At 44.0% G+C, this 23,349-nt stretch overlaps 1 protein-coding gene across 3 annotated transcripts; it reads left to right on the forward strand.

Annotated features, from left to right (window-relative positions):
- Window positions 1–724: 724 nt before the first annotated feature.
- On the forward strand, window positions 725–23,227 carry dot1l (DOT1-like histone H3K79 methyltransferase). Of its 3 annotated transcripts, XM_035648938.2 has the most exons (29): window positions 725–1,360; window positions 6,073–6,116; window positions 6,235–6,309; window positions 6,597–6,660; window positions 7,168–7,396; window positions 7,828–7,922; window positions 8,363–8,425; window positions 8,541–8,596; window positions 8,851–8,930; window positions 9,247–9,315; window positions 9,409–9,515; window positions 10,537–10,578; window positions 10,659–10,754; window positions 10,877–11,099; window positions 11,242–11,355; window positions 12,057–12,148; window positions 12,254–12,355; window positions 12,689–12,826; window positions 13,023–13,148; window positions 13,301–13,740; window positions 13,870–13,957; window positions 14,065–14,214; window positions 14,521–14,563; window positions 14,784–15,424; window positions 15,734–15,939; window positions 16,240–16,313; window positions 16,413–17,114; window positions 17,860–18,679; window positions 18,845–23,227. In XM_035648938.2, the coding sequence occupies exons 1-28, from the start codon at window positions 1,280–1,282 to the stop codon at window positions 18,489–18,491; spliced, it is 4,872 nt and encodes a 1,623-aa protein (XP_035504831.2). In that variant the 5' UTR covers window positions 725–1,279; the 3' UTR covers window positions 18,492–18,679; window positions 18,845–23,227. The 3 variants fall into 3 exon arrangements, with proteins under 3 accessions (XP_035504831.2, XP_035504833.2, XP_035504832.2); XM_035648940.2 differs by lacking the exon at window positions 17,860–18,679 and having other exon boundaries at window positions 730–1,360; XM_035648939.2 differs by lacking the exons at window positions 725–1,360; window positions 6,597–6,660.
- Window positions 23,228–23,349: the final 122 nt, after the last annotated feature.

The raw sequence follows: 23,349 nt of genomic DNA on the forward strand, positions 1-23,349 counted from the left end.
GCCATTTCTCAAAGCAGACTTTTTTTTTTTACCCGTCACACAAATGTGTGTGCATTCCATATGGGGGAACCAGGAGGCTTGTGTTTACTGACTAACTGGCACAGCTGAAACTAAGGTGTCAAATTTCTGCAATAGCATTCAACGGGGGGGAAAAATGGTGAAAGAAAAGTTGTGTTCTTTGTGATAAATTGAAATAAAAAGCACAATTCTACACATATTTTACACATTTGTAGGTGTTTGGAAGCAGGAAAACAACACCAGGGTTACAGATGTACTCTAACTTCTGATTATTGATAACTTTCTTTGATAAGATAAGATGTACGATTATTGATCCCCACAGGAGAAAATTCAAGTTCCAGTGTGAGTTTAACTTGTAGCAGTATTCTGCAGTTTTGCAGAACTATGCATCTATTTAGCCAAGACCTGAAATGTGGACTTTTTTTTTATTTCTATTTTTACAACACAGATTATATCATATAGGAAACATATAACATGAATAACAATGTCATGTTTGATTTAAATTGCCTGCCCCCCCCAAAAAAAGTGCAAGAAGTGGCCTGAAGGCAGCGCACTGGATGCCACTGGACGCCTTTAATGATGTTTTTTAATCGGTGATATAAACGTTTCTATAGGTCTGAGTAAATCTAATTTAGATCTAATCCAATATCAAGTGAAGGTTCGTACAAGTCAAAGTCTTTTTTTTTTTTGCATGAGTCATATGATTCTATTAAGCAGTGTGTGAGTCAAATGTCTTGGTTGATATATAAATACATGTGTGTGCTGAGCTGCGGTGACGCGACGCGCTCACGCGCCGCGGGACGTTCCGCTCTCGCGCGCGCGCGCGCGCACCCACCGTCGCCGGCCCACGCGCTGCGACCGCGGTCCCCTTGGTGACGTCCGTGTCCGCTCTGCTACCCGGCGGCCCGCTGCCGTATATATATTCATGCCGGGCAAGATGGCGGCGACACGGACGAGGTGTTATTGCCAGTGGACGTGAAAAAAAGAAAAAAAGAAAAAAAAGGAAAAGATTTTTTTATTCAAAATACAAAACCGAAGCCGGAGACGTTTCCCCGCTCGGCCGCGCGGCGCGGGTGTTCTCCACGCAGCGGGCGTCGACGTCCTCTTCTCGGCTCACGCGTTTCAACGGGTTTTTTTTTTTTTTTTGTCTCGCGAAGATGTTCACGCTGTAGCTCGCCCGCTAAACCGACCAGCTGGCTAACGGAGAGCAGCCACTAGCTAGCTAGCTACCCGTCACCGCCGAGCCGCCGCGGAGTGTAGAATGGGAGAAAAGCTGGAGCTCAAGCTCAAGTCGCCGGTTGGAGCAGAGCCCGCAGTCTACCCGTGGCCGCTGCCCGTATACGTGAGTATTCGACCGGGGGCGGGGGGAAACTCGCCGGCCGCATGTATTCAGATGTTGTCTCTGTTTCTGTCTTTTGTTAGCTAGCTCCTTGCTAATACTGGCTAGCACAAGGAGCCATGGCTCGCTCGTCCGGAGTATCAGGTCGAGCTGGTCGACACGGTGACAGATGGGGTGTCTCGGCCGGCGGATCGGCCTGCTCGTCTCCTTTTGCTCACGGCAAACTGTTCACGGGAAGCGGTTCGCACGGACACAAGTCTGTGGCGCGTTTTTGAGCTGAACGTTACCAAGTGGCCACAAGCGCAACCGAGCCGCACACTGACACCCAGTGACGACGCGGTGCCTCGCGACCGGAGCGACACCACGTCCCACGCTCGTGTCGCCCGAGTCTGTCAGTAAGTCAGCGGAGTGTCTCGGTTAGGACTCTCCGCGTTGCTACTGGAACACATGGCACAAGTGGTCGTACGGGAGGATGTGATCCCAGCCCAGACCCACCATCTGATGCTAGTAAACAACCTCACAGGCACATACAGACATGTACAAAGTGTGTGTGTGTGTGTGTGTGTGTGTTCCTCGAGTGCGTTTTTGTTATATCTCATCACACCCTAATGACTGAGGCCAGCTAGGTGTGTCTGGCAGTTCGAACTCTGTACCTCGACTGAGCCGACGACCTCTCTTTGCTCGAGCTAGTGATCGGCTGTATTTCCATGAGGCGTGTAGCTGTCACCCCGCGCGTCACCGTCTGACTGCAGTTGACTCATGGGAGATCGGCGGAAAGGGAAGCGGGTTGCGAGCTCTGTGGTCTGTTTCGCAAGTTTGAACTGAGCTTCTCGTTGATAGTAATTGTGGTGAGACAGGCGGCGCGGATTGTAAAGAGGCTGCGTTTCTCCGAATGTCTGTGATGTCTTGCATCTCCTCTCCACCCACACGCGCACCTTGTCTGGCAGTCCCCGTTTAGTCTGCGACGGCCATTGTCACTGTACCAACCAGAAGGGTTTCCAGTCATTGAGCCCGAGTTACAAGTTGATGCAATCAGCTGCCCCTCTCTGCTCTGGCTGACAGAGTTGACCCTCTCTTTACACCAAGCCAGAATCTGACAACACTCGAGCCCGTCCCTCCACCCTGGATTTGTAACCTCGCCCATTTCCTTATGTTGTGTTGTGCCAGGGTAAACACAGGAACACGTATGTCCAGAATTTGATAGACTTTTGCACGATAGCTGTGATACTGGGACATGCACTGAATTGGAAACAGCTGATGGCCCCGCAGTTCTGCAATATGGAGCTTACTCGTGCCGTGTTTTCAAAGGGGAAAGACTTCCGCTCCCTTCTCCTTTCCTCTCATGTCCATATGGTACACTACAGGGAGGAGGATCCAAGCAACTGCTCCCTTCCTGCAATGCTGTAATAGCAGAATTCAAAAACACATGCCAGCAAAATGCATTTTCCCCCCCAGTCACGTTTCATGACCAATTTTTAGCCTCGTTGAACTGCTTGCGGGCAGCAACAGATCCCACACCATGTTGATTCATACTTCACTCCCACAGAGCATTGAGATTGCATATCGAACCCACAGAGCATGAACAAAGTGCTGACTGTGTTTTGATACACACAACATGGATATTGCACAGGCTGTTGCAGTATCAGAATGCAGCTGTTCTAACCAAGTCCATGAAAATAGTCTTTCATTCTTTCTCTTGTGCTGTGTTTTGCCTGTGTTTCTCCCCGTTTCACCCGTCTCACTAAATGCCCACATCTGTGCATCTGTAAATGCTTCCATATGAAGCGCAGCTCCGGTGTGGTGCCGCTTTTTGTCCATTTGGTTCTGGGTGTGCACTTTAACCAGCCCTACACAGCATTTTCGAGGACAGACTACTGCTACTACATAAGTACTGCTGAGTGTCTTTGGTTTAATACTCACCTGTGTACTTGGCCTGTTATTTACAGGGCTGCAATTACTGCAGTAAAATCAAGGGTTTCTTTGAATTCTTAGTATGCTGTTGTTGCAGCAATGAGAACTAGCTGTATTTTGTGATAAGTATGAGTAGTACAAGTGTGTAAGCGGCACGCCTGCCTTAGTCATTTGTTCTCGAGGGCTGCTGAGGTTTACGTAGTGGAGCAGTGCGTGGCGTAAAACCCCGTCACTGAACTGGAGTTGCATGTGCATCAGTTGTACTCGTCGTAAGGAGAGAGGTGGATCTCCTGTTCTTTTTGTCTGACTCTCGCTTTGAATCAGTGTTTATTTTTAGCAGCAGCCCTCTGCTGGTGTTGCTGTGCCCCCCCCCCCCCCCCCCCAACCTCTCATTCGCTCTCTCACAGCCTCTATTCCTACACTCACACACACCTTGTACAACTTCGCTCTTGAGTAGAACACAATGTGTGAAAACGGTTGTGCCCCGAAGATTTGTAGCTCATGCTGCTTATTAGCAGCATGTCTAGCCATTAGCTTGATAATGTAGTTGCAACCGGAACTCTGTGCTGACAGAAATAGTCTGTGTTTTCCTGTGTTACCATGCACATTTGAGTGTGCGCATTCGCGTCTGAGCTTTGGCGGAAGTTTGCATAGTAGTGGCGGGCAACATTGAGCGGGAAGCCCGGGAGGCTGTGAGCTGTTAGCTGTTAGCTGCGGCTGCTGTGCCAGGCCTCAAACAGCTGACAAATACCAGGCGTCCCCTCCTCTCTCTCTGCCTGCCCCCCCCCCCCCCCCCCCCCCCCCCCCCCACAGTTTCCAACTCTTCTCACTTTCACTTTCTTTGCTTTTACCCTCTGATTTTTCCTGCTCCCTTACATCCTCCCTTTTCTTTTCCGTCCACCAGAGGCTCTCCTTGGCAGTGTGCTGAAGAGGGAGACTGAAAGTGGGTCAGTGGGTCAGCTCAGGCAACAGGCTCAGATTGGCTGCGCTAAGGGTGCAACTTGAGTCCTCTTACTCCACAGCTCCGCACAACTGCTCAGTGCACTCCAGCTAACATTAGTAACTGTAGATTCCCTGCATTTGATCAATAAAACTTTATCTTATCTAGTTTTATTAACCTTTGTTTTAGACTAAAATGCCATTTAAACTGGTGTCACTTTGGTTTTCTCAGACACGGTTTGTCTGAATGAACTGAACCATTTCCTGAAGGAGGTTTAGAGCCACAGGTGATATTAAATTTAATTTAAATGTACAAGGACATAGGTTAACTTCAGATGAATGTTGTCTGTCAGTGCAAACAAACACTGCAAAGCCGTTTAGGATTAAAAGGCACTCTTTGTAATTTTGTCTCCAAGAGCGTTTTTACAATTGCAATTGCAAAGGAAAAGCACAAGGGAATATTTCACTGCTGGAGCCCAAGTTTGGATTGATGGCACAAATTGGTATTGGTATTTGGCACTACTCGCAGCACTTCCATTGGGTCTGCGACAGCTGATCCCTGTGATCTTTTATGTCATTGTGAAAAAGTTCTGATGAAACTTTGGAAGGACAAATTAGATTGTGGCATCCCGGTTAGAAAAAGTTGGCTACGGTGGAAAAGAGTAGTCAAAACACCCTTCACTGGTGATACTGGTGGTGCTCACAGTTGTGTCTGCAGTGGATGTTACATTGCACTGTTGTCATTTCAGTCTGTCCATATTTTTGATTAATGTATATTTCATCAGGGCTCCAGAGTCAGACTCATTATTTTCAGCACCATCCAGGAACCGTTCGTGAAAAACAATTTTAACAATCCTAAATTAATGTAAACTGCCATGAATCCAAAAGTTGATCCAACTCTAGAAGTTGGTGTTCAGCTATGATGAGTCCAAAGGCACAAAGCAGAAAGATTATTCAGGTAAAAATGAAGCCCAGAGTTACAGCTAAAGGCTTAAAATTATCTCTGGAGGTGGTTGATATATCTCTTCATGAGTCTAACACTCGCAAATCACGATTCAAGGTCGCATGGATGCTGTTTCTCTCCAAAAAAAACAAACATCCCATGCCTTAAGAGCAGCCTTAAATTCCACAATGTCACTGGGAGAATGTTCTGCAGACAGACAAAACTAAGGTTGAATTTTTTGAAGGAACACAACACACACAACTAATTATGATGCAAACAGGGAACTGCATACCAACTCCATCCCAGATAACAAGCAGGGTGGAGAAAGAATCATGATTTAGGGTTGCTCCAATGCCTCTGGGCCCGGACAACTCAAAATTTAGTGGAGAATAAATTCTCAAGTTTGTCAAATTATTTTACAGGATACTGGCTTTCTGCCAGTTGAAGCTGGATGATGCCATGATGACTGTAAACATTGAAATAAATACAGAAGGATTTCAAATCCACCTTTTCACCTTCAGAGCACAGAGCTTCACCCAATAGAGATGCAGTGGAATGAGCTCAAGGGAAACATTCACAGCAGAAATCCTCATTATATGGCCCAGCTGAAGCAGTTCTGTTCGATCAGAACTCTTAGAAAACATTGTGCAGGTCATTCACACCTACTGGAAGCTTGTTTGGGGATAATGCTGCCGAAGGAGGTTCGAACATTTCCTCTTCCACCAGCACTGCGAATGTTTATTGGATGTGCGTTATTTGCATTTCGATTAGGCACTTAAACCAGTGCAGTCTAATTAAACACCGAACATGAAGGCCAGTCCAGCTATTTCTTTTTGTTGATTAAACTGAAAAACTTACCATCAATGACCGTCATTGGTGTTATTGAATTTAACGTTTATCATTTATCCCGTGTTTTTTTTAGGATAAACATCATGATGCTGCTCATGAAATCATCGAGACCATACGGTAAGTGGCCTTTACCCCCTCTCACTCAACTCATGCACACACCCACATTCACATAGACTGTAAATGACCATGTCAGGTGTACTGTACAGTGACGATCTTATGTGTGTACTTTCTCTAGGTGGGTGTGTGAGGAGATCCCAGACCTCAAACTGGCAATGGAAAACTATGTTCTCATTGACTATGACACAAAAAGGTGAGCGGAGGGTCGCATCAAAATCTTTCACTGACACTAAATGAAAACATCTTGCAATCACGCTGAAAGGACTTGTAGAAAAAAAATGATCAAACAGTGTTTTTGTGTCGGAAAACAGCGCTTTTCAGTAGTCAATTTTCAGGAATAACGTTTTCTTATATCACAAGTAATGCACATTTAAAATGGAATTTGAAGTTCAAATTGTTTTTGTGAAATTAAGGGTAAAATTTATGTTGTATTTGGGAAGCTGGATATAATCTTGATACCATTTTTTGTCATTTTCCCAGCTTCGAGAGTATGCAGAGACTTTGTGATAAGTACAACAGGGCCATTGACAGCATTCATCAGCTAGTGAGTCCATTTGTGTGAAGGCTTTTCAGTGTTGTGTAGCTGCGAAGGAAGTTAAAACAGTAGCCACTCAAAATGAGAAATGGGATATTTTGTTGCTCTTAAAATTTTTGCCATTCTAGACATTAGAATTTTTGCCAAATGCCAACCCGGATGCAGTATGTAGTAATAATAATGATAATAGTCATAATATATAGGTTTTATTAACCGGTTTTAGTTATTAATCAAGATGTTTCATTAGAGCCAAAGATCTCTAGTATACTCCAGATGTCTGTCCAGAAAAACCAACACATTTTTCAATTTTATTCATTTACGTTCAGTTTTTCTCCAGAAAGCATGTAGTGTTTTGTCTTTGAATTTGCATTAGTGGTCGGGACAAATGCTGTTTCTGATTTATGTTTGACTGGCCAGTGATAGTTGACAATACATATGGGGAATGCCACTTTGCCTTGCTTTGTATATTTTTGTTTGTGATTAAATATATTAACGAGTGGGAATCTCATCTTCTAGTGGAAGGGGACCACTCAGCCCATGAAGCTGAACAAGCGTCCATCCAATGGACTGCTGAGACACATCCTCCAGCAGGTGTACAACCACTCAGTGACTGACCCAGAGAAGCTGAACAACTATGAGCCCTTCTCCCCTGAGGTGTATGGAGAGACCTCCTTCGACCTGGTGGCTCAGATCATTGACGAGATGGAAATGATGGAAGATGACACCTTTGTCGACCTCGGCAGTGGTTAGTCTGCTTTAATTTTGGGACATCCAGGTATCAGAAAGAAATGGAAGGTTTCAAATGTTCTGTTAGTAGGTTAATAGTTCCTACCTATAATAAAAATGGTAAGATGCAGATTTTTCAAAAGACAAGAAAGATGTGTTGAATTGAAAGACTTGGTCAGGATGCCCGTGTCGGGCGGCTGTAACGTTCATCCACCAGCCTCTGACGGCACATTCAGTGTATGAATGTGACATAAAAGAGCGCAGTAAGTATCAGTGCTATATGAATGTGTGTGAATGGGTGAAGGTGACTTGTCCTGTAAAGCGCTTTGAGTGTTCAAGAATAGAAAAGAGCTATACAAATACAGTACATTTACTATTTGTGTTGACAGCCTTGGTGTCCTTATATGTTTGCTATAAGTTATGAACTAATAATGACATTTTTATTTGCAGGAGTGGGCCAGGTGGTACTGCAGGTTGCAGCAGCAACAAACTGTAAACACTACTATGGTGTCGAAAAGGCAGACACTCCAGCCACCTATGCAGAGGTAAATATGCAAATATCTCACAGGACCAGAGCTGCATTGATTCTAATAACGGCGCTGTGCCAATAAAACACAGCCACCCCCGTCATTGTAGTAAAATTAATGTGTTGTTCCATTGAAGTTGTCAATGCAGACAGTTTTGCTAATTTAACAGCAAAGTCTGACAAAGGAGTCTTTCCACTGAGTGGTGTCTTTGTGTCTGATCAGCCTTCATACTGTTTCCCTCGTTAGTATTTTATTTTCTCACCAATTCCCTTCAAGGGGCTATTCTTAGAGTCCTTAAATGCAATAAGCCCAACTTGAGTTGACCTAAACAGCTGCAAAAGCTCAACATTAATTGTTATATTTAAAGACACTCGAGGGCTCTAGTTAAGTTAAACACACAGCTGGGCAGTTAGTTTTTTTATTTTACTTTTATAATCATATATTAAATGTTCTTTCAGAGCATGGACAAAGAATTTAAGAAGTGGATGAAATGGTATGGGAAGAAGCATGGGGAATACACAGTAAGTTGACTCAATGTGGCACTTACGATAAGGTAGCCTTTCATAATACACATATTTTGAATATTGGGTGTTCTACAGATTCACAGGTATTCAGGATTTTTACCCTCTTTTTCAGTTGGAGAGAGGGGATTTTCTCTCTGAAGAATGGAAAGAAAGGATCGCCAACACAAGGTGGTAAACCAAATCTGGTCACAGGGGACCAGGTTTTGAGTGATGTTTATTGTTGCTCTGAACTGGGTTTAACTCTGGTTATCCAGATAAAGAGCATCCTAGGCAGCCCTCCCATAGAAACTGTTTTGAGGAAATGTAATAAACTCTAATTAAACATGTCACCTTTGTCATTTTGCTAAATCACATTCCTCTGAAAATATTTTTTGACTGCCAACTGTAAATCTGAAATGTGTCTCTCTTTGTCTGTTTTGCAGTATTATTTTTGTGAATAACTTTGCCTTTGGTCCAGAGGTAGATCACCAGCTGAAGGAGCGCTTTGCTAACATGAAGGAAGGTTAGTCTTGTGCAGCTAACCACTGAATTATTTTTGTGATCACTCCTTATGGCCAAGTTTAATGTAAACATCCAGTTCAGAAATCTACACATACTTAATTGGTAAAGTTCTGTAATAGAGAGAACGAAAAAAATATCACGATTGAAATCCTGATCAACTCGACAGGGTTGAATTATAGATTTCCTTTTGTTTAGTTTTTCTATATTGTATTACTTCTGTTTTAAGAAGAAAACATGATTGACTGCACAGTGTCTAGAATTTATCAGAGAAAGAAAGAAAATTAATGCTTATTTTCTGTGTTGTTGTTCATTTGCAGGTGGGAAAATTGTATCCTCCAAACCTTTTGCACCTTTAAATTTTAGAATAAACAGTCGAAACTTGAGTGGTAAGTACCACAATTAGTGAAAAAGCAGATTTTAATGTTTAAAACTTCCTTTGATTGGTGTATGATGTGCATGTTTTTCTCTGTTTCATGCAGATATTGGCACAATAATGCGTGTTGTGGAGCTTTCTCCACTGAGGGGCTCTGTTTCCTGGACTGGAAAACCAGTTTCCTACTACCTGCATACCATAGACCGCACCATAGTAAGCCCTGAAAATGTCACTGTTCCTGCAATGAGTTATAAAAGTGCTGAGACTAGAATTTCTTGCTGAGAAAATATTGGGAACAATAAAACATTCAATGACTGGCAAAGAGGTACAAACGCATTATACCTTTGACACTAAGAGTAACCTCAACTCAAGAAGCTGGCTGTCATAACACCAGCTGTTGTCATCTTGAGTAATCTGTCTCAGGAGTAAACAATCTAAGGATGTTATACAGGGTTATACAAGGCAACACAAGCTCATTGGAAGTCACTGAAGCCTTGGTTACCAGAGGGAATCCCAGTGAGAAAGCTGCTCGGCTGCCTTAAAGGTGCTGGTGACGGTCTCGATGTGTTGATGTGTTGCGTGTTACCACTATGGGCAGCTGCACCTCCCGTACGCATTCTTTATGATTATGTTGTATATTTTTCATGAATTAAAGGGTGGTGCAACCACAGCAGCAATAGTGTCGCAGTAGGGATTTGGCAGAGAATGGCTTTTGGTCAAGCAAGCCGAACAGAATTAGACTGCATGCAGATTGAATTAAACTGTGCTTTCAAAAATGCAGCTTTAGCACCACTTAACTTTTGCCACAATGCCATGTAATCCAGAAAGACCCTGTGGAAACAATACAAATACATGCAAGCACACATTTGTTGTGTATTAGTTTGAAACAAGAAAACCATATTTCTTGTGGGCTTCCTTTGCTTTAAAAGATGCCCTGAATGAGTTTGACTTAACAGATGTATTTAGTATGTAATGAGAGAGTTCATTAGCAGAGAAAAGTGATAACAGAAAATGTTGTGATTGTGATTGAACAAGGATCACTAGTAAAAGTGGCATTTAAAATCAGGATCCAGACAAAGGTGTTGGCCAATCAAATTTTGTTGGATGTAAATGAAACTTTGGTGAACTAATTACTTGTAAAAATTATGAGACAGATTACATTAATAATAATAGTATTAATAGAATTGATCAAGAGCAATGTAAAATAATCTCTTTTTTTTCTTGTCTTTTTCAGCTTGAAAACTATTTTGCTAGTCTCAAAAATCCTAAACTCAGGGTAAGTCTTCCTCTTCAATGTTTAGACCGTATGACTAGGTTTTAGAATTGAAACAATTAAAATGGTTGATTTTGTATCAGGAGGAGCAAGAGGCAACTAGGAGACGTCAGCAGAAGGATACGAAGGATAGTAAAAGCAATAGTACCACGCCCACAAAAATGAAAGAACAAAACAAGGTAGGACATGCGCAAATTTACTTCGCCTGTATTCAACGAACACCTCATTCAGTTTATATCACCAAGGAGAAATCACTGTACTCTTTGTGTACTTACATATGTGCTGTCCATGCATATTACAGCAGGACTCCTGTGGTGAGGAAGAGCGTCCCAGCCTGGTGACAGTGGTCAAGCCCACTGCAAAACCCAGAAGAACCAGGCTCTTGTCCAAAGGTCGAAAGTTGAACAACAAGAAGCGCGGTCGACCCAAGAAAAATGCACCGGCTGCTGAGAAGAAAAACAAGAAGAATCAGAGCGCGCTGGATTTGCTGCACGCCAAGACCCTTTCTGCGGCACCCCCTCAGGGTCAGAGCTCACACACACAATACTATCAATTTTCTGCTCCTTTAATCTTAAACTCTTAAACTGCCTCATATTATCGAAGAGACTAAAATCCTCTTTACTTCAATGTTTGGCTTTAATTTAAATATGCTTGTTGTGTGTGTAGATGCATACCGGCCACCTCAGAGTCCCTTCTACCAGCTACCTCCCAAGGTCCAACACTATCCCTCTAATCAACTGCTGCTGAGCCCGACACCGCCCGGTCTACAACAACTGCTCGGTGAGCTTGTGAAGATGTATTAGACGTTGTACAGATCTATATTTACAAAATACAGTTTTTAAAATCCAAGATTCAAAACTTTTGCAGGGAAGCTCAGTTGTCGCAAAGGACAGCATTGAAAATGTGATCTCCTAATGACAATTTAACAGTCAACACTAGAAAATGAAATGTCATTAGGAGAGTCAGAAAGCCTGGTTAGTTAACACTCGAAGAGAGTGTTTCAGCTCTGTATCAAAAATATTCACACACGTACACTGGATCTGTGCGTGCCTACAGTAATTGTAACAGCAACAGCCTGCCTCCTGCACATGTAGTTGTAGCATTACAACATGCACAATGTTACTGCATAACAGCTGTTCGGATAGACATCGAGGTCAACAACGCTCGGAATTCATTATCCATGTTGCATTCACCACTGGTAGTCGAGGCTGATGCAATATGTTTTGTTCCTGAAAAGGATCATGTAATAGGAGCAGGATGTATCGGGGAGGAATATGTCATGACTGATGAGACCCAATCAGGAAGCAATCATGGTTGTCTGCATCATTGTTTCCAAAAGTCTGAGTTTCTGCCCGACCTGACCGATGGTGTGGTCAAGACTCCATGTTGGTCTGTCTTTGATCACTTATTCCAAAAACCTTACTAATAATTTTCTGTGTTGCTTGTTTTTCTTTGTGTCTTGAACCCACATCATTTGACAGATAACATCAAAGTTCAATACCTTCAGTTCATGGCCCATATGAAGACTCCTCAGTACCGGTCCAACCTGCAGCAGCTTTTAGAACAGGAGAAGGTATTTAATGTCATTACACACGTTACTGATTTACTTCTTTTCCTTCAACTTTTCACGACCACACAATGACATTACCTGTTTTCTTGTTTACCTTTCTGCCTCCAGCAAAAACACAGGGACCTGTCGGGGCAGGCGGAGCAGCTCCACTCTGTCTGTCAGTCTCACAAGGACAAGATCAAAGGTCTCTTTCAGACCAAACTAGATGAGGTAGGAAAATGTAACCGTAAACTGTAAATGATTTTATATTGGCATCTAGACATTTGCACCACTTGTCCCTGACCCACCCCTCTACACTTATTTTATTATGAACAATTTAATAATCCAAGGGTATACAGACAGCACAAACGCTCTGCTTTGCCAAGTCTAGCATGACCTGACATTAATCATGACACAGCGTTCATACCCCAAATACACTTTATGTTACTGCAGCAGGGTGATGACTCGGCTTTCAGTGATTTTTTTAAATAGTTCTTCAGGCATTACATGCTTTTAGCTGATGTATGACATTGTGTATTATGTGTGTGTGTGTTTGGTGGCAAGCTGGGAGTGAAAGCTCTGACTGTGGAAGACCTGCTGCAGGCCCAGAAGGAGATCTCGGCTCACAACCGTCAGCTGAAAGAGCAGACTAAACAGCTTGAGAGAGACATGGTCTTGCTTCGAGACCACAGCCTGCTACTGGTGAGACCCCAGAGCCCGTTACTGTTGTAGCCTCCACCTTGTTATTTCAGCAGCCTCTCTAGTGATTCACACCTGTTACCATTTCTGCCACTCATGATCTGTGTCTTTGACGGTTGAAGTCCTTGTTGAACTCTTACAGTATAGTTTATCTTTACAAAGAAAATGGATAACAGCAAATGTGTACATTTTTTTCCAGCTGAAGTCTCGATGTGAGGAGCTGAAGCTCGATTGGGGCTCTTTGTGTTTGGAAAGTTTGTTGAAGGAGAAGCAGGCGCTGCGCAGACAAATCTCTGAGAAACAGAGACACTGCTTGGAGCTGCAGGTATACAGTTCACCTCGACATCTACAAATGATGGAATCAGTCTTTATTATGCTCCTCCATACTTGCTGTGTTCTCTGGCCTACTCTTCATCACGGTTGTTGATATGCTGAATTGCTTCCTGTGTAATGGCTCCCCCTGGTGTCTGTTTGCAGATCAGCATTGTGGAGCTGGAGAAAAGTCAACGCCAGCAGGAGCTGCTTCAGCTCAAATCCTACAGCCCCCGCGAGGGCTCCCCATACAGAAAGAGCCTGGAATCATGCTCTTCCACAGACATGGACTCCTCTAAGCATGGCCTGTCCTCTGCCCCAGCCCTCAATGGTGTTAACCCAGAGCTTTCTATTAATGGCACCAGCTCACCCTGTTTTGACCGGGCCAGCACAAAGGGAGAGCTTCTTTCTCGCTACCTGCCCATCTCTCCTGACCACGAGATCGTACCTGCCGCCTCTGATGCTCGGCAGAGGCAGCAAGGCTCCTCCCACATGCTTCCTGATTACACGCGCTTCTCCCCTGCCAAGATTGCCTTGCGGAGGCACCTTAACCAGGACCCCACTGCCTCGGCCTACTTGAGAGGCCCGGGACTGACCACACACAGGTTGGTAGGGGCTAAAATCTCCCAGTTTTCAACAGTTAACTATTTTATTTTGAAGGTCTCCAGGTTGGTCTGTAAAGCACTAAACTGTTATCTAAGTAAATTTTGAATTGTCTTTTCCTCTTTTTATAGGGAACTGGGTGGTGTTAACTCTCCGCTTGGAGCCAAACAGAACTGCCCCTCTCCAAATGCAACTGACGTACTGAAAAGTTTAGAGAGGGTAAATATGCATTTTTCTTTGCTGTCTGTAAACATGCAGTTTTCTAACTCTCTTGCAATCTTTCGTTATCTCACTCTCAACACATTTTCCCATGCTCTCTTTTAAAGGGTGGTAAGGAGAGGAGTCCGTCTGTTCAGGGTGATAACAGCATTACGAGCCTTCCAATCAGCATCCCCCTGAGCACTGTCCACCCAAGTAAACTACCAGTCAGCATCCCACTGGCCAGCGTGGTGCTCCCTAGTCGAGCTGAGAGACTGGTGAGGACCCTCACAACACTTTCTTTTTTGCCATCACAAATAAAGTGAGCGACGCAGTTTTGTTGTTGTACACATTTAACATGACATCCGGTTTCAGTTTCTGAAACTCCTTTGACAGGAAGTGCTCTCGTACCTTAGTTTAGGCTACCGACATTGTTGCCCTGCTGCAGATATAATGTTCTGATTATGTGATTATACACATGAAGACACACAAAAAGAGTGGTTAGTATTAACAGCTATTGTTACACCTAGATTCCTTTATTTTTCTAGTTTAACACATTATTTTCTTTGTGCTCATAATTTCAGAGAAGTACTCCGAGTCCTGTATCTCAGTCAAGCCAGACCAATGGTAAGAATTTCTCCTTAACCCCTCAATATATATATATATATATACATATATATATATATATATAACCCTATAGATGCACTGCAGTTTTCTACACCACATTCTCAGACATTACTGAACAAATAATACAAATGAGGTGCGTTAAATGTTTGTATTTGTATTTGATAACTGCCTGTCTGCTGTTCCTATGCATCTTCATCTCTTATCTGTTTGATCTCTTAAGGATATTCTTCCAGCTCAGGGCTGATGAACGGAGGTCCTCACCCTGAGGATCATAATGGTGCTTTGTCATCGCCTCTTCCACATGGCAACACTCCTCTGACAGGACCGATAGTTCGAGGAGGTCCCATCCAGAGCCCTCCACTCAATACTGGAGGTGTGCTCCAGTATGCAGATGGACCACCAAGGATTCTTCCAGAAGACGGACAAGACCGCCAGGGGGTTGAATCTGACACTGAGCCCCAGGACAGTGAACTGCGGAGGAGAATCTTCTTCTCGTCCTCCTCCTCTTCATCCTCGTCTTCCACTTCGTCAGGCAGTGTAGGCAGTGCGGCCGGAGGATTACGCCTCCACCATCACACTGGCAACTCAGCCAAGCAGGGATACCACAGTAACCATGGAAACCACCACCACCACCACCACCACCACCAGTCCCCCGGCACACCACACGCACACACGCCCGTGCATACTATGTCATCGCATTCCTCACACAGCCTGGGCTCCCAAGAGGGACGCAAGCGTGGGAGAAGGAAACGCAGCTCGGCAGGGGCTGTCACCGCCAGCGGATCCCCAAAGAGGAGGTCATTCCCCGGGCTCAGCTCCAACAACCACTCCTCGGGATCACCACTCAACATTAACTCTATGGTGAGTCCCCAACACCATTTGAGATGGAATCCAGCAGGGAGTAATTATGATACTATATTGATTGTTGATGTACCGATTTGTACTAAATTGTGGTTCACTGAATCATTGCATAATGATTACAAACTACTACTAATTCTATCAGTCACATTCACTATCATCAGGCCATATGCTGCATTTTTTACAGAAATATATTGCTTGTGGGGTCTGTTACAAAAACGTGCTGCATTTTCACCTTTTTGTGAATAAACTTTACGTCTGGCCTCATCGAAGAGTCATCTGGTTGTGATCTGCACGTCCTTGTCCTAACAGGTGAACAACATCAACCAGCCTCTGGAGATCTCTGCCATCTCCTCCCCAGAACAATCAAGTCGCAGCCCCATTGGGCCGGACCTGGACCAGCCTCCTGTCTTGAAGCGAGAGCGCCCCCTGGAGCTCAATGGCACAGGCCGTTACTCCTCAGCCCCCAGCTCTGATGAGGAGGACTCGGGATACCCAGCTGACAGCTCTAGTTCACGGTAATACAGTCATAGTAATTCGAGAACAGTGAACCTGCTGAGCTGCTCTGGTTGTTGAGTTTCCACTACAGCTGTAGGCTACTTTTCATCTTTCTGAAGCCCTTTAAGCTTTTGCTTCATGTCCAGGTGCCAATTACAACATTTCCATTTGCTCTTATTTCAAATCAATTCTTTGAATCAAAAACTTGACTTCATGTCATTTGATTGTATCACCTCTTGCAGTTTTTATAGAGCTCAAGCATTTTGTTGCCACCTGTGACTGAGTGTGTTTTGATTTGGCATTGTGTTTCTTTTCTCTAGTATTGAAAGAAAAATTGCTACTATATCCTTAGAGAGCAGGGATGGACCCAGTAGATTGGGCGACGGTGAAAGAGGTAAGAGGAAGAAGAAAATGTTTGTATTGGTGTTGAAATAAAAACTTTTGCACTTCTACTACTTGATGATAACCACTCTTTTTATTCCCCCACCACCAGGCAGAAAGTCTGGTAGCAGCAGTGGAAACAGCACAGGCAGTGAGGCCTCGTCTTCGTCGTCCTTGTCCTCTAACAGCAAGTGGAAATCTACTTTTTCACCTATTTCCGACCCTAAGCAACCCAACTCCGACCTGAGACAGGGGGGCTCTCCTTTCGGCATGGGTGGGTCCGGCCGGGGCACAGACTCAGATTCTGACCACAAGCAACAAAATCAACATGTGAGAAAAGGAAGTGAAGGAGAGTCGTCCAGCTACATGACCCCCAATCCCTTCCTCAGTCAGGAGGCAGGGTCTCGCGGTGGAGGCAGCGGCAGTGGTGGTGGAGCTCAGGGAGGTAGCAGCTCAGACCAGCGCCAGGCCCTCCAGAAGCAGAAGACGCCTCGGGACTGGGATTTGAAGACAAGCAGCAGCCTGGCAGCAAGCAGCAGTCAGAACCTCTTCATCTCTGCCGCTGCCAGCAGTGGAGGGGGGATTCTTACTGGGAAGGTGGGAGGCAGTCCTGTAGCAGTGTCCTCAACCACAGGGTCATCTGTGGGACAGTACCTGGGTTCGCAGTTCCCACTGGGAGGGGCCTCGGTCTTACAGTCCTTGTTCGGGGCCCAGACAGGCGGATCCTCGGTGAGTGGGAGCCCGCGGCTCGTCAACGGACACTCTGCCCTGGGAAGCTTCTCCAGTGCCGGGCTGGCAGGGGGAGCGGCTGGAGGTGAGCATCGCAGGTTAAGTGATCATGTAAAGTTTTGCTGAGGGATTCAAAGTCAGAGCGAGGTGTTAGACTTATCCTGGGGTCAACTTAATGAAGAATAGACTGAGCTAACTGACCAGATGATATAGTCAGGTAAGTGGAGGCCCAGCGCTGCTGTCGTTCTGTCTGTCTTCGACTGACTTACTCTCTGCGCTGCCTCGCTTTGACATGGACTGGCTTGAGTGCTGCAGTTGGAAACACCCTCGGAAAATGTTGCATTTTATCATTGATTGTATCACAAAAATGATGAAAATGAAAAATACCGTGAATTGTCTTAAAGATCTGTGATTGACGGCCAATCATAACATGTTTTACATGATTATTACATTACTCCTTTATCATTTTCTGTGGGTGTATCTGTTGGAGTTGTATGTCTGAGTCAGTTCACTGGTAACTCAAAATCCGGCCACTAATCAATTTAGCTCTGGTACAGACTCTGGTACAGACTGGTACAGACACTAATGTGATCCTGATTTGGCCACATTTATTAGTTTTCTGTCTGGCGACATTCACAGTGGACTGACTACGTTTGCTTTGTGTGCTTGTCTAAGACTTGCTTGGCGCTATGCACAACTCGGCTCAGTCCTTGCTTCTCTCTTTGTCCCCCCTCCTTCTCGCTGTCTTTGCTTCTATTATCTGCCCCCACTCCCCACTCTCCACTCTCTCGCTCCGCCCCTCCTTCCATTTTCTACTGTATGATTTGCAGGTATATTTCACCACGTGGTTCCCTCAGTGTCCTCCCATCAGTTTGGGGCTACGCTGCCCACTTCTGGAGGCCTCAGCTCTCTGCTCAGTCTCTCCTCTACTTCCTCTGCCTCCTCCCAAACCCAGCAGCGCACCTCCCCCCAGCCAGCCTCCACACGCCTGGCCTCCATGTCCTCACCACTCCCCCTCTCCCAGGCTCAGCACAGCCGCACCCAGTCGGTCCTGCACAGCCCATCTCCCCCCATGCTCTCCCTGCCCCCCCCGCCACCCCTACATAACGCCCCCTCCATCTCAGCACCTGACCCTCAGTCATCGTCTCGCTCAGACTCCCTCCACGCCTCCCGTCTCTCACTCTCTTCTCTCCATCACCAGAGAGCACAGTCATCCCTCTCTCTCTCCACCATTGCCTCCTCTGCTTCTGTCTCAGCTGCCGCCGCCACCGCTAATGCCTCCATCTCCTCTTCCTCCATGTCAGCCTCCTCGTCGTCTTGTCCATTCGCAGTGCACTACTCCCCCCGGCTGCCCCCTCCACCACCAGCCAGCAGCTCAGGTGGTGGCGGGAGCATGTGGAGGACTCAGGGCATGCATGGTAACTACATCACCTCCCAGCTCCCCGGCTCCCGACCTAGATAGGGTTTGGGGTGTGAGGGGGAGGGAAGGGAGGACAGGAAGGGGAAGGGAAAAGGGCAATCAGAAGGTGGAGAGAGGAGGAGAATGAGAGAGAGAGAGAGAGAGAGAGAGAGAGAGACTGGTAGGGAGTGAGAGAGACAGGATATCTGTGTTCCCTGTGCTCCCACAAGCTGTTGTTCTGATTGAACAAGGTAAGACATTTATTGGGTTTTAGATTGAAAGTATAAAACCTATGCTGGATGATAAAAGTGGATTTTGAAAGTGACATGATTTCATACCATTTTGGCTCAGTTGTTGAATGTATCAGCCACAGAATCACTCATGTGCTTTTCTTCCTTTCTACTTTGATCCACCAGGTAATTGATGAATACTACCTCAACATTAAATAAACTATGCAAATGTCCAGGTGCGGACCAAGACACTGTCCTCACTCACTGGTGCTTCAAAACGTCTGCACTACCCAACCGCCTCCAAGACCGGCTTCTGTAGTGGGATCTCTGAGACAAACATACACACACACACACACACACACACACACACACACACACACACACACACACACACGAACCCGCACCACCACTATGGTTACCTTGAGCAGAATTCATTGGTACTGGTCATGTTAATGTGAGGGGTGTTGTAAGTTAATTATGTTGGTCTGAGGACTTTACAACAGTATTGGCTGCTGCCCAGCTCTAAATTAACTGAGTTTATCATGTCTGGTTCAACATTAACGTGCTCGTGGTGTGATAGTTTGTCACTTCTGTGTCTTAGTCAAGATTATACCAACTGGTGTTCTTCAAAAAATATCACATTTCATAGATTTTACGTCACATTAATAGATTAAAGCACACATACTAAAGTTTCATCACATTTTTCTCTCTCACACACACACACACACACACACACACACACACACACACACACACAGGCCAGTTCACTGAATTCTGCTCAGACGACATGCAGCTTTTCCTCTCTGCAAGTGTCCTCTCATATCTCTGTTTTCTTTCTTCAGTGAAATTCGGTTTCACTACTGTCGCAGTACGTTTGACTATTGAGCAAGATGAGGAACACGATATTTTGGTCTGACTTCACACTGGATATTAAGATAGTTACTCATGTAGCAAAAAAAAAAGTTCTGGCTGGATTGTTGACACCCCACAAACTCTGGTTATGTTGATTATTTGCTCTAGTGATATGAAAGAAAATGGGTCATTCACGTTAAAGACTCTTCACCCAAAAGCAAAGTGGTACAAAACTCTGACTCACCTAAAAACTAATGTCTCCTTTCTTTGCTACTAACAAAACCATTAAAATTCACATTCAGTAATGGGAACTTTTCTTGAGGTGTGGTTCAGTGTTTATCTTCTAATATCTTATATTTATCATATGAGTGAAAGTTTCTTTGTTTACTCAGAAAGGAGCCTTTTTGTATTTTGTGACAATAACCAGGTTTATTTCACATCCTTTTAAAACAGTGTGGAAGAAAACCAGTTTATATTTTGACAGAAAATGATCTGATAACGGATTCATTTTGAAAACATTGTGAATTGGCAACATCTCCAGGGGTGCCAATAACGTTGAGCCGAGCACAACAATAACAGTACCTTTTAAATGTTTTTTTGTTTGTTTGTTTTTTTAAAATAAGACCCAATGAAATTTGCTTAATGAGATGGTGCTTTGTGTTCTCGTGTCTTGTCAGCCACTCTCTCCTAGAAACCCACAGTCAGTGTCAGGGGGTTGTGGCTGCACTGTTGTTAAGTGAAACTGAATCCAGGTGTAAAAAAATAAATAATAGAAGATTTAACTAATTTCTGTATTTATGAAGAGTGTCTCCTTCAATCAGTTTGATAAATCACACTACTCTGTGGGGCCACAGCAGGAATTTTTAACTTTTCTTAAACTTACTCATATTTATCTCTGCTGTTGGTAAAGGCAGGTTCAAGCAAAAATGTGTTAGACTCAAATGTGGACACGAGTGTGTGGAATTGTACTGCATTTAGTTAATACAACACGCACACACACACACTCACGCACGCATGCAAACACCTCACACACTGGGAAAACACAATTAACCATAACCACAACAAACTACTGGACTCTTCTCACACCTTTTTGTTTGCTTTTTGTATTGTGTAATTTGTTTTTTTTGGGGCTAAACAATGTTTGTACTGTGAATGTGATTCATTCTCCAACTGTATAGTTGTGTATAATTTAGATTATTATATTTATGCCGTCAGTCTCTCTCCATTTGCCTTGGTATTTGTTTTTTCTCTTTGTTTTTTTAATCCTGAATTGTGTTGACATTGTAGAATGCAATAGTGTGTGTACTTGACTCACAGTCTGAAAACAATGGTGCTAAATTTGGACTGTGCCTGATCTTATTTATTCTATGGTGAAAACATCAGAAACAAATCAGATACTTGGTGCTGTACACAGGGACAATTGTAAAGCCGTTTTGAATTTTGTATTTTCCTTTCTCATATTTAATATGCTATTGTATGGTTCTTTGAATGCCTAGTGTACAACTGTAGACGCCACCTTTTGATGAACTACTCTGCAGCAGCTGGTTCAGAGTAAACAGGTATGAGGGGTCCACGTTTCTCACGCAGCATGCATCAGCCCGCTTTCTCAACAGTGAGTCGCTTATCTGTAAGTGAACAAGACACACTGTTTTTGTACATAGGTTTTTGTTTTTCCTTGTATGTCTCCATCATAAACAGAAGGGTATATAAGATATGTTTCTATACACAGTTTATACATATATAAATATATATATGAGTATATATAAGTCAATAGGGGTGTTTTGGTGCGGGCATTGCGACCCTTAAATTCAACCTGTTAAACAGGAGGCTTGAAGCCGGGGAGAGTGAAGCGTTGCCACCGCAGGACCTTAATAGATGGTGTCTAACAACATGGCGACACCGCAGCATATGTACCCTAGTGATGATGTGACTTGAACACAACTAGGTTTCCAGCTCCAGAATTGTTATCATTTTTATCGTTGTTGTTTTGTTACTTTTGTACCAACCCACATTCTGCAGGAAAAATGGTGCTTCTTTTTTAAGACAAACAGTAATTCTGATTTTTACCAACTCGATCTTTACTGGTGCACACAGAGCTGAGAGTCGGCCTCTTCACAACCGCACTGTCCGTCTGTAGATGTCTTACCAACGAGGCCCTCCCATGTAATGTACGCCTACTGTGAGACATGCTGATGTAGAACACTTGTGTTTCGTGTGCGAGCGTGCGCGTGCATCACTTCGTTTGAAAGTGAGAGCAGCCAAACCTCTTTTGTTTCTCTGATAGTGGGAATACACTTAAGCTCAGTTTTTTGTGTGTGTGGTTTTATTTTCCCACTTGTCAGTGCATATGTAAGGGAAGTATAGACTAATAATGAAAGCTTTATAGTAAACTCCTGTCCTGTGCACTCACTTTGTAAACACGTGTTGCCCTTCTGCGAGTGTTCAAGTGAAAAGAAGAAAGTCGTTTTTAGATCAAGCTTAGAGACGATTAGAGTCCATTTGTTACCAGCACTGAGAGGTTCTTTGTAATTATCGTTGATGCTGTTATGATTTTCATATTCTTGATGTTTGATACAATTGCAATTACATGTTATGCTTTTAACTGTGTCTTCAGATTCCTGTCAGTTTGTAATACTACTAGTCGGACAGACAGCACGGTGCTCTCCTTCACTTAAAACAAGGAAATTGCAGCTATTGATACTAAAATATTGCTCTTCTCCAGTTGTGGTGCAGGGATTTATGGTTAACAATCGTCAACACGAGCTTTGCCTGGCGGCTTTCTGGGAGGTCCAGTCTAACCTACTGAAGTTTCTCTGGCCTGGGAGGGCGGTGTGGTGTATATGCCGGTGAGAATAGTTCAGGGAAACACTTATTTTACATGTATTTCAGATCTCAACCAGTCTTGTAGCTACTTGTATAATCAGTCAAAAGGGATGAGGTGCTGTTATCAAAGTCCTTTGGTGTTGAAGCATGATTTGAACTTAAAGCCTCTATGCAGTTCTCCAGCACACTCCATCCTGCTACATTGTTGACAGATAAACCTGTGAGAGCGTTGCAGTCGAGGCTGTTTACTCCAAATCCTGCCAAAGGTCTTAACTCAGGAACTTTTCCAGTTGCTTGAAATGATGCAAATGATTCTCTTTAAACTACTGCACGCCACAAGCCAATTTCACCATCTTGTGGTGTGACAAAGTCCCTCAGTATCGCAACTCAGGACCAGGACCCAGCTCCTCAAAGAGTATTTCAAGGATACAATTAGTCATCTCTCCTCAGATTCGTTCTCACCGTCACATACATCCAAGCCCCTCCAGTGAAATCCAGCTTTGTAAAGCTTTATGAGTTAGCTTGACCTCGAGAAGCTGCGAAACGGCTACGACTTTCAGCATCTTCCTCGTCTAACAAATGCCTCTGTCTAGATTTTCTGTCTCTAAGTAGGAGGCTCACGGTCCTTTGTTGGGTAAATGATTTCAACGGACGTGGCGTGAACTCCAGTACGTGTCTCGTGATCTCTGATTGGTGAAGCCAGGGCAGGTTTGAGGTGCAATAACAGCAAACCTATTTTCCCCAAAGGCCCCAGGTTTCTATGGAAAAAATTGTTATTGTTCGGTGTTGGTGCTTCTATCCTAAGATGTTTTAATGAAACAAATGGAATTAATGTTTTTTTCCCCCTGCGTTTTATAATTATAATAAAAATGTTTCATATAATAATTGAATTTATTTTGTTGTGCAGTTGCATTTATGTCTGATTCAATTCTGTTTTCCCTCATGGAACATATCATCCTGAAGTTGACACATAAAAATTTATATTTTATTCATGACTAGTAAAGAACACAGAGACA

Source organism: Scophthalmus maximus, chromosome 13 (genome assembly GCF_022379125.1).
Source record: "Scophthalmus maximus strain ysfricsl-2021 chromosome 13, ASM2237912v1, whole genome shotgun sequence".
In the NCBI taxonomy this organism is placed as follows: domain Eukaryota; kingdom Metazoa; phylum Chordata; class Actinopteri; order Pleuronectiformes; family Scophthalmidae; genus Scophthalmus; species Scophthalmus maximus.